The sequence below is a fragment of the Polistes canadensis genome, unplaced genomic scaffold (assembly GCF_001313835.1).
Source record: "Polistes canadensis isolate GaletaPanama2010 unplaced genomic scaffold, ASM131383v1 scaffold_323, whole genome shotgun sequence".
Lineage (NCBI taxonomy): Eukaryota > Metazoa > Arthropoda > Insecta > Hymenoptera > Vespidae > Polistes > Polistes canadensis.
Genome location: NW_014569870.1, coordinates 71489 through 83246, shown reverse-complemented (window position 1 = coordinate 83246; position 11758 = coordinate 71489). Strand labels below are relative to the sequence as shown.

The 11758-nt window shown below is 31.3% G+C and overlaps 1 protein-coding gene across 8 annotated transcripts in view; it reads left to right on the top strand.

Annotated features, from left to right (window-relative positions):
• Positions 1 to 11396: 11396 nt before the first annotated feature.
• The window catches only part of LOC106791597 (fasciclin-1), a 60755-nt gene continuing 60393 nt past the window's right edge, over positions 11397 to 11758 (top strand). For all 8 annotated transcript variants that reach the window (XM_014757331.1, XM_014757328.1, XM_014757332.1 and 5 more), the window contains exon 1: positions 11397 to 11538. In XM_014757331.1, the coding sequence (XP_014612817.1) occupies positions 11448 to 11538 (91 nt within the window). In that variant the 5' untranslated portion in view covers positions 11397 to 11447. The remainder of the gene's footprint in view (positions 11539 to 11758) is intronic.

The window sequence follows — 11758 nt, the reverse complement described above, 5'->3', positions numbered from 1 at the left end:
ACTGGGACCGACTTTACGCCACCACCACCACCACCACCCCCCCCCGTTCAGTCAACCCCAACAACTACACTATGACCCAGCCTGCATCGTTGACCGGTCCTTTTATTTCGCTTGGAACAACGCTTTCGCATTTACATACGCTGTTCGTGTTTACACAACACACACACACACACACACACACACACATACATACACACAAGTAAACACGCACACCGCACGCATCGTTGACGTTAACGCGTTCCCTGCTCTTTGTATCCAACGTACCCCTGGCACCGACACTCTTTATGCCCTTTTCCAACCTACCCCTGGTACCTACGTACCCTACCCATCCTTTCAATCTTTCTCTCTTTTTCTCTACGTTTCTCTCTCTTTCTATCTGTCTATCCGTTCATCCATACGTTCGTTCGTTTCGTTTCGTTTCGTTTCGTTTCGTTTCGTTTCGTTTCGTTGCCTTTTTTGTTCAGGAATAATGCATGCGAACGTGCACCAACGAAAACATTCGGATCTCTCGATTCACGGATGAATATCGATAACGCTTTGGTGCTGTTCAGAGAATGGGAATGTATGTATGTATATATATATGTATGTATATATATATAAAGTTTAAAAAGAAACCAAAAAAAAATGAAAAAATCCTGCCAAAATTTGATCCTACGGATCCTCCTCATCCTCCTCCACCTGTAATCGTAACCAGTTAAAGAAATATGGTACAACAAAATCAGAGATCTTAATTACCGATTCTTCGGAAACATCTGGGCTAAACCAAATTGAAAATATTCAACGAGTAATAATATGCCCGATTGAGAAAATCGTCTATTTCAATGTAAATATATGTATTCACGAATTTTGGTAATATGGAGGATATCAAAATAAATATATTATACATTTTGGGATTGCATGCAAGTACTATACACACACACACACACACACACACACACACACGGTTATGCAATTTATTTTCTTGTCCTTTTTTAAATTCTTCTTTTTATCTCGTACACTGATAAAACACAACACACACACACACAGATACGAGATTCAACGATGAGATCAAATTCAATTTAATATTAATATACAGGTTAAATCGATAATTCGGTTTATATTAATAAATAATTTACAATCCATTAATAGAAGGAAAACATACACACACATCCCCTTTTCCCATTTCCGTAGCTTTCCTCCCTTATGGTGGTCAATTATAGTGTATCTGTCCGCAGGAAGACGGTACATTTAGTTAGTCTCTCCTTCATCGATATGCATGACTCCTAATGGTTATGTTGGATATTGATTACCAATTAGCAGCATAATCAGCGGTACTCTAATTGTTAGTAAAGTCTGAACTACTCGCGCAGAAACCACCGGAACACTGTTCGTTCGCATAATATCCGCCGTTCTTCATTAACGATCGCTTCCTTGTTACCTTTACCACAAATACTTCGTTTCAAACTTCGAATACATTATTTTCTAATCGAATGGTTTTCATATATAAATTTTAGATTTTTTTTTTATATTAAGGGGTTACATGGGTTTGGGACTTTCAAAAAAATTTTTTTTTTTTTATTATCTTTTTAAATTCTACAACTCATCTAGAATATTGTATTCAATTTTGAAGTCGATAGGAGTAGTAGTTTTAAAGACAGAGCCTTGGGAAGTTGCACTTTTTAATGGCTCTTATACCAGCACTCAAATCTTTAAACGCCTTTTTCTCAAAACGCTTTTTCTAAAATCGGTTGTCAAGATTTCTCGAAAACTATTTAACCGACTTTGATGAAATTTGCTACACGTCTTCGTAATACTATTAACAAGGACTCTAGGACTAAGGATTTTCGTTTCTTTCATAAAATCGAATTTTAAGAAACCAAAATGTGGTGCAAATTGTAGCGAAATTTGAATGTTCTTGCTAAAAACGTTGCGAAAAATCCAAATTTCAATTTTTTTCTTTTTCCTTCGTCCAGTTTCTAGTTTTAAGTATTCACTAAAAGACCCTATTTTTTCAACAGAAAAACCCCCCCACCGTTTATAAGTTCTGCTGTCAACGCGAAAACACTTTTTTTCGGTATGGTCACCGGAAATGACGTCGCAATGRCTGAGTTTAAAATATTTTTCAAGCAAAATTTTAGAAAATGTTCTTTAAATATGTATCTTAAATGCTATAAAAAGTTTGAATAAGAATTCCATTTTTATATAGAAAAAAAAATTGTTGAAAATATGCTATTTTTTGCCGGTGTAAATCTATGTAACCCCTTAATGAAATTATATTTTCGATTTCCATGTGTTCGAGTGAAATTAATTCATTTCAGGTTAAATAGATAAATATTTCAAAAAAAAAAAAATTAAAAAAAAATCCAACAATCCGATGTTAAAATAAATCAAATAAATTTGACAAATAATATCTAAATGAACAAAAAATAAATAATACATTGAACTTTTAAACGATATCAATGGGATAAAGAATAACACGAAGAAATATTGAAAATATAATTAATAGGATAAAATTCCATAAGGGGTATATTATTTTCTTTCGTATATTATACTATACGTCATTCTGAATTTTCAAGTCAACGATCTATCATCCTTTCTTCTTTATTTCCTTCCTTCTTACATTCATTCATTCATTCATTCCTTCATTCATTCATCTCACTCTTTTTACCTTCCTGAAGTGAGCGAGCAAACGGATAAAAAAAAAAAAAGATAAAAAGAAAAGAAAAAGACAAAGCTTCCGTCACGTGTCTGGCAAAACTCTGAGGATCCAAGGGATTCGTGATCCTCAAGGAAGGGTCGGATTTAAGAGGTCGTTTAGCTGGCGCCAGACGACAACTACTACAACGACGACAAGAAGGAGAACATCCACCATCACCACTACCACTACCACCAACCATCTAACCAACCAACCAACCCTCTTTTGACGATTCCACTCAGGCTGAAATTCATTTCTCTGACTTGTTGTTTATTAGGAAATGTTCCGTCGATGAATCACAGGCCAACGATACGAATTCCATTCCATCCCAACTCCCCATAATTTATTCTTTTTTCTACTCAAGATTATGAATAGAAAACAAAAAATCACGAACTGTGTTAAATCGAAAATAATCGAAAGGGGGTGTTGGGACTCGGTCGTATATTTCAACAAAAACAAGTATTATTATATAAATCGTTCTTTTATAATTTTATCGGAAAGATTTCTTCATCTTCTCTTCGTTAAAATTTTTCTTAGAATAAAATTTAAAAATGTTAAATATATATAAATGTAATCATTTGTATATATATACAAATATTATATATATATATAATATTTATATATCTCTTATATATCTCTTATATTATCTATATAAAAAATATTATATATATATAATATTTTATATATCTCTTATATATCTCTTATATTATATATATATATATAATATATATAAATTATATTATAAATTATATGTTTATCAATATTTGTGTCGAACAATCAACACGGCAAAAAAATTAATATGTGAAAAATAAATCTAAGACGAATGAGAAAAAAAAAGATCTAAGAGTATAAATTTATCTCTTAGAAAATTTTTCCTGAAGAAAAAGAAGACAAAAAATATATATATACATATATATATAAAACATCGAGATAAAGAATAATGATATACATAGCCATAGCCATAGCTAACCCTCCACACCCCCACCCCTTCTCACCCACACGGTTCTATCGAAACATCAAAATGATCTACGTTGCTAAGAAAGCACCAACTTTCACGAGCACGCGTCTCGTTTCCGCTCTGTTTCCCTCTCGCATGTTTCCTCCCCGACGTTCCTGAAAGAAAAACAAAGAATAATATACCTGGGTGAAGAAAAAGAAAGAAAGAAAAAGAAAAAAAAAAAGAAAAGTAAGGAAAGGAAAATAAGAAGAAGAAGGAAGAAGAAGTGGGGGAAAAGAAATGCGAGCAAAAAACAAGAGGAGAAGAAAAAAAGAAGAAAAGTAAAAATAAAAAGAAGCAACGAAGACGACGAAGATGAAGAAGAAGAAGAAGAAAGTAAGAAAGATAAAGCGTCGCTAAGAAATTCCCCCCGCCCCCGTCCCCACCCCACCCCCTCAGTACGCCTCTCATTTCCGGTTTTGCGAAAATAAAGGTGCTTTTTCAGAAGTGCCAGAAAATGAACGAAAGCACGTTCCTATATGAAGCAACGTATTTGCGATGAGAGATCCCTACTGTGATCCAACCCCCATTCCTGTTCCTGGCCCCAAATCCCCATCTACTTCCACCAGCTCATTCCCTCCCTCCTCTTATCCACCTCTCTTCCTTGGTTATCTTTTTCGTCGTAGTTATGGCAAGAGATAAACCCCGACGACTACTACACGTTCCTATAGTTTTTTTTTTTTTTTCTTTTTTTTTTCCTTTCCTTTGTTGTTTTCTTTTACCCGTAACCTCCCACTCAACCACCACCCAGCCCCTACCTATCCTACCCCCCGTTCTCTCCTCTTTTGCTATCCCCAGTTTGCGTCTAGCTGTTATCAAGGTACGCGTTTTCATTTACCCGTCCTTTTCTTATCTCTTTAGATTTATGATAATCCTAAGGAGCGTTGTATTTAATCGTTATTAACATCCCATTGTTTTTCCTCTAATCTCTCTATGGATGTTATTATTATTATTACTGTTGTTGTTGTTGTTGTTGTTGTTCTTCTTCTTCTTCTTATTATTATATATATGTTATAAGCGAAAATACGAATTTATTATAAAGGAATTGTTTTAGAAATGAATAATTAAACAGCGAATAAAATATTCGTTTGTTTTTATGCGCAATGATATTATAAATAATTAATAAATAGTTTCGCAGCTGGAAAGTTGGAAGTTTTAAATTGTTAAGCAAGGAGACACGCATACCTTAGCCATAGATAACACAAAAATCATTCAATTTCTATTACGACATTTTATGTGGGGAATAGATTTTTAAAAAAAAAAGATAAATTAAAATTTGATTATCAAATTTTCACTCAACGTCGAATCAAATGAGAATAAAGTAACAAAAAGAACTAAAAAAAAAACGTATGATATTCTACAAAATCATGATACTCGCGAAAACTATTATAGCGGTGCTTACGGTGTTTAAATGATTAAATAAAATAATTAAAGATGTTGAATTATTATTCATCGACAATTCCCTTTAATCAAAACAAAATCACGATATAGAAATAATGTTAATTAATAAAATTAAAACTATTTATTCAATATTCTACCGTATCTATATTAATTCATTTATTTATTATTCATTCTCACATATTTATAAAAAAAAAAAAAAAGAAAAAAACTTCTATAAACTTCTATACACTTATTTTCCATATTTAAATGTACATATTATTTTTCAAACTATCCAACAGTATATCCTCTTAAAGCAGATATAACAAAGTTGAAGAGTTAAAAGTTGATACGATATCGCGTTCCCTTCTCTCTCTCTCTCTTTATTTTCAATTTTTAATCTTACGATATCATAATAATAATAATACTACTAATAATAATAACAATAATAATATTTCCATAACCGTTGAAATATCCCAGAGAAAGGAAATTCATCATTTTCTAAATATGCGCATATCCGTTTATGTAGAAGCTTAACATCCGCATCGATAGGCTCCTCTTCTATTACGAAAACTAACAATATTCTCTAAAAACATTTACAACAATTTCAATAAGATTAACATTATATATTATATTATCGATAGAGAGTTTGATCGTTTCAACCATAAGCTTTCCCAATCATTCATTCTCTTTATCGATAGTTTCATCGTTTTGGGAAAGGTCGTAGACCCTTCTACGGATATAGGACTAGCGATCATTCTCTTTCTCTTTCTCTCTACCCCTATTTTAACCCATAAGTGCATTTGCATGCGTAACAACGGCGCATAAACAATGACGAACGATACGCGCTTAATCGCACCCATGCTAATGCTCCGCATAAATATGAACATATTTATTGCAACGTTCATAGAAAGCGATAAATGTAGATATATATGTATGTATGTATGTATGTATATATGTGCATGTATGTATGTATGTATGTGTACGTTGAATATCCGATAGTTCGAGATTCTACCCGGCTGTGGCATATACGAGCAAATGATACTTTACGATAACGTGCTCTGATTAGAGATTAATTACCAGTAATAACCATGAAAGATAGGAGGAACTGGCATATTAACTTTACCTAGAACTTAAGTAAGTATACTACCTCATATGATGATCTAATCTTTCTATATATACTAAGAGATTAACATAGAAAATGATAGGACAAATGAAATGGTAATACGTTAATATCTAAAATTATATATACAACTGAAATAATGTTTACGTGTGTCGCTGTGAAGAAACTTTCGGAAACGTGATATAACTCAAATCGAAACCCATCATAATTTTGGTATACCGCATATACCTTTGGAAACAAATAAGAAACAGATAAATCCTCATATGAAACGGGAATGATGATATGTACCTTTGAATGCTGAAATGTGACTAGCGTAAACTATAAAACACAAGAGAGAAAAAAAATTTTAGACGTATTCTAAAAAGCTAGCTAGCTGATAAGAGGTCTTATATTGAATACGTGGTTCACATCTCAATATTCCGATGCACTTACTCCGAGAACGGCAAAGAGAAGGAAAACGTGACTACCTTATGAAAGAAAAAAAAAGTTAAGAAAAGGAAAAGGTAGAGATAAAAAAATAAAAGGACCAATAGGATGAAAGAAGAGATCGGTTGGTACGAAGAGAAAAAGAAAAAAAGAAATAGAAAAAGAAAGTTGAATATCTCGAAAAGCGTGAACGAAGAAGAGAGAAATAAGATCGATGACCTTAGGAAATTATCATCGAACACTTTTTCACCGAGCTAAGAACGATTTACGGATTATTACTTTCGTTCGTTCGTTCGTTTTAACCGTGCTCGACCAAGGAGCAATAATTTTCTCGCAGATCGTGCTCGAACTCGGACTCAAACTGCACGCCAGTTCAGCAGAGATCAAACTTATCGTCCCGTTTGCGCACGAGTACTTTGTTAATCGATCAACGATCGATTTCTGTTCGATCAAGAAAAGCATTACCCTATAGGTATAGTCTGTTTTTTTAAGATATATATTTTATAATACATTCTTGTAACTTTAATGCTAAACCCCTTTACAATTTGTTTTAAAAAAATCCGGTTAAAACACATTTTATTTCTAATTAAAATAGAAAATATTAGATTCACTATTCAATTAGCTAAAATATTATACAATATTAACCTATAAAAAATAATGCGCGCCATTACAGTGACTTTCAAGAATGCCATCTTGTATTACTACTCGCCATTATAATGGCTCACTCTAATAACTCACTTTTAGTATTATAAAATATTATTTAAAATTTYTGTTCGATCAAAAAAAGCATTCCCCTATAAGTATAGTCTTTTTCTTTTTTTAAGATATATATTTTATAATATATTCTTGTAACTTTAATGCTAAACCCTCTCTACAATTTGTTTTAAAAAAATCCGGTTAAAACACACACTAAATATACACATTATTTATTTCCAATTAAAATAGAAAATATTAAATTTACTATTCAATTAGCTAAAATATTATACAATATTAACCTATAAAAAATAATGCACGCCATTACAGTGACTTTCAAGAATGCCATCTTGTATTACCACTCGCCATTATAATGACTCACTCTTATAACTCTCACTCGTTTAGTATTATAAAATATTATTTAAAACTGCAATAAATAAAGTAACCCCATTTATCAAAGGTATCTTATCAAATATAATTGGATCAGGTTAAAATAATTCAAGTGAGTTAACTTACACGTAAGTATACACACGATCGTGTTGTTAACACATCTAATCGTAAACGTGGATTCAAGCATGAAATAAGTTACACGTTAAGTAATCATGGTAATCCCAAAGCGACATCGCGATTAACCACTGTCGTCTCTTTTATATTTTTTTTTTCTTTTTCTTTTCTTTTCTTTCTTTCTTTCTTTCCTTTCCTCCAACTCTACCCCCATTCATCCTTTTTCTACATCTCGAACGGTTCTTTAGCTCTTTTCTCACTCCGTCTAGCTAGGAAGCAAGCAAGCAAGCAGCCACCCTTTTCTTCACCCCTCTAGCCTATCCTCACCCTTTCGTTAACTGGCTGCTCGTCCGACGAGCTCGCATTAATTGTCCAGAGTCACGACATGTCTCCATTACTCAAGAGCTTCGTTAAAGGAAAGCAAAGAGGATAAGACTAGTAGTAGTAGTAGTAGTAGTAGTAGTAGTCAAGGCTAGGGGGTAAGAAGAAGGGGTTGAGGCTGAGATAAAGAGACCCTAAGATCGCTAGATGTCATTACTTCTTTCTTCTTTCTTCTTTTATTTCTTTCCTTCTTAGTTTCTTTACCTTCCTTTAAACTTTCCAATCTATCTACCTCTTTCCCATTTCTACTTTTATTCCTTATTCTTTTTCTTTTGCTTTCGTTTCTTTTCATTTTTTTGTATTTTTTTTTTTTAGTAACAACAATTAGTATTGGATTTTAAATAAATAAATCTTAACGTTGATTCGACGTGTAATTATTTAACGTGACAATAACATACGTAGTAATTCTTTTAAATACAAATCATTAAAAAATATTTAGTATTTTCTCTCGTCCAAAATTATAATTTTTAATGATAAAATTTTATAGGGAACTTGGACATGAAAAGAAGTAGAACTTAAATTTAATTGAGTTGTTTTTCTTTTTTTTTTTTTTGAGTTGGACGTTTCGTTCCTTTATTGGGACTTCTTCAACAACTGGAAAATTTATTTTCTTATACATTTCTCATTACGATACATGCGTTTTATACAATATAATTTTTTACATATTACCTTAATCATTAAAGCTCAGCGTCTTTTTTATTTAATTTCAACATACATTTCTTTTTATAATATTCTAAAACACAATACATCTAAAACTTCGTTAGTTTGATCGTTATTATTTAAAAGCCTCAACAAAACTGTTTCAATCTAGACTAGTGTTTGTTAGCCTAGATATCATCAGTGTAAGGTGTCCTCTATTATTTATTATGTTTAAAATTTAAATATTCCGTTATAGATGTGATTTAAGTTGTTTGTGTCTGTTCTATAATTTAGCGTATTATTATTACATATGTGATATGTTTCGCTAATATTTCTTTTRTACCAGTTTTCCTCTAAATCTAGGATAGTTGCTGCATCAAATTTAAAAGTATGTCCTGTTTTAAAATGGTGTTCAGCTAACGCTGTGGTATTGGTTTTGTTCATATTTACAGGTTTACAATCATTTTTGTGTTGGTCTAATCTTTTTTTTAATTTCTGTTTTGTTTGACCAATCTAAGTTCTTCTCACATTCACATGGTATTTTGTACACTAAGTTCGACTGGTCAAATTTATCCAATCAACTCAATTAAATTTAAGTTCTTCTTCTTTTCATGTCCAAGTTCCCTATGAAATTTTATCATTAAAAATTAAAATATATATCGTTGATTTGAATGTGATCGACGAATGAAGTAATTAAAAGTTAAAAGAAATGTATGTAATCTTATGGTACTACTATTACTACTACTATTACTACTTTACTACTACTACTACTACTACTACTACTACTATTACTGTTAAACCAGAGGGAAATAACTTTTTAACAATATTTTTTGTTCAATTTCGAAATGTTTTAAAAGTTCAAACCGTACGTGACGTTTCACCGAGTAAAATGACAAAACCTTTCTCTCAAAAAGAACTTGTTTCTCTTTTTTTTTCTTTTTTTTTGAATGAAAAAGAAGGAATAGAGAGATAAAGATATAAAAAGAAGAAGAAGAAGAAGAAAAAAAAAAAGGATAACGAAAATAAAAAATATAATAGTACATACAAAGTGCATATAACGCGTGCGCTTCGATGGTTCCAGATACAATTTTTATACGCTGATGATGCACCAGAACATTCGAACTTTTTTTCTACACGCGCGTAAACCCGCAGACAAAAACTTTACAACGTTTTACGATTGTCGTTTAAAACAAAACAAAAAAAACAAAAAAAAAGAAAACTTTGCTCGTCGTAATAAAAATGAAATTATTTCGTTGACATTTAATATTCGTTATTTCAAATGTTTCTTCTTATTAATCGAACACAAACGATTTTCTGACCCGTGAATACAAATTTTTCAATTGAATCATAAATTCTGCTTCACCCCCTCCCGAAAAAAAAATGGTTTAAAACATTGGCAAATTAGATATCATATGGATTTTATTTTTTTGTAATAAATTAACAATTCGTGCACAAAAACGCGATATATTATTTTATTAAATCGATGAAAATTATTTCTTAATTATTATTATTACTGTAATATCGAATGTTATCCTAATTTCTCAAAAAGAAATCACGTTCAGAACACTTTTTACTCCAGCAGCTTATCGTCAAAAAATCGAACGGTGGTTAAACAAAAAAAGTGTCGAATGTTGTAAATTGCAATGGAAATTAAAAATAAACAATGAAAAAAATTAAAATAAAAAGAATAAAGAAAAATTCTTGTTATCATATATGTGATATAATAATAATAATAATTCGTTTGAGGTTCCTTAAATGAAACCGATTAAAATTGAACTCGTGTTTTCGTTCGCAACGAGAAGCCTACGTTCTCCGTAAGCGGTAACGATCAGTCAATTTCCGGTGTGTAGGTACATACTAATTAAATGCACTAACAGGTCCAGCCTTGACTGCTTGTCAATCGATTTAACTTCAAATTGGTTAGGATAGGTCGTTGTTCGTCAAACGGGTAAAACGATCGGGGTTGATAAAACTTCTGTTGTTGGTTATTATCAAAAGAATATTTTCCATATAACTTTTTGTGAAAATTAAATTTATTCGCGTATATTTTTACACACACAAAAAAAAAGAAAAAAGCAATAAAATATCTATTATCAATTTTTCTTTTTTTTCTGTTGTGAGAGAGGGGAAAATATTTGAAAATTAAAAAATTTACAACATTTTTAAATTCCTTTGGGAAAAAAAAAGAAAATTCTCCGATCCGGTTTATGTGTGTACTTTTTTTTTGCGTCAGTGTGTGTAAAGATAACCCTAACTTGTGACAGACACATCAAGTTGAACTTTTACAGTACTTTCGAACTAACTCTGATGATATAACACAACAGTAACAGTATACGAGACAATACAGCAAAACACGATACGTGAAACTCTTAGTCTTCTCAAGTTTAAAAACAACAAAAAAATATCGAAAAAACTAAATGCATCCGAACGTAACTATGATATGGTCGAGTAATTAAAAAAAATTTCCAAAATCTGCGGTTTGGATATAAGTTTATTATATATATATAACAATACGATTTAATGTTAGCCAACGAAATAAATGAAGAGAAATGGACCTCTAAAGAAATCCTTGCAATTTTTTGTTACAGTTTTATCAACTATTGGAGACGAGCCAGGTGGCGAACAACACGCTGATGTATCGTCATGTTACCGTTTTCGCTCCAACGAACAGAGCCTTTCAAAAGTACAATGGAAGCAAGAGTAACTTGGTTCTCTATCATATGTGTAAGTACAATTTATATGTACGTATATTAATAGATATATCTACATGCGAACAACGACCTATTTCAAATGATTTCCCCAATTTCATTCATATTGTTTTAAATTACAAATAAACCAAATGATGATATTACAATACATTAATAATATATTATATACAGTAAGAGAGATAATAATTACTTTTCTTTAAAATTATTTATTCATTCTGATCTTATTTAAATTGATT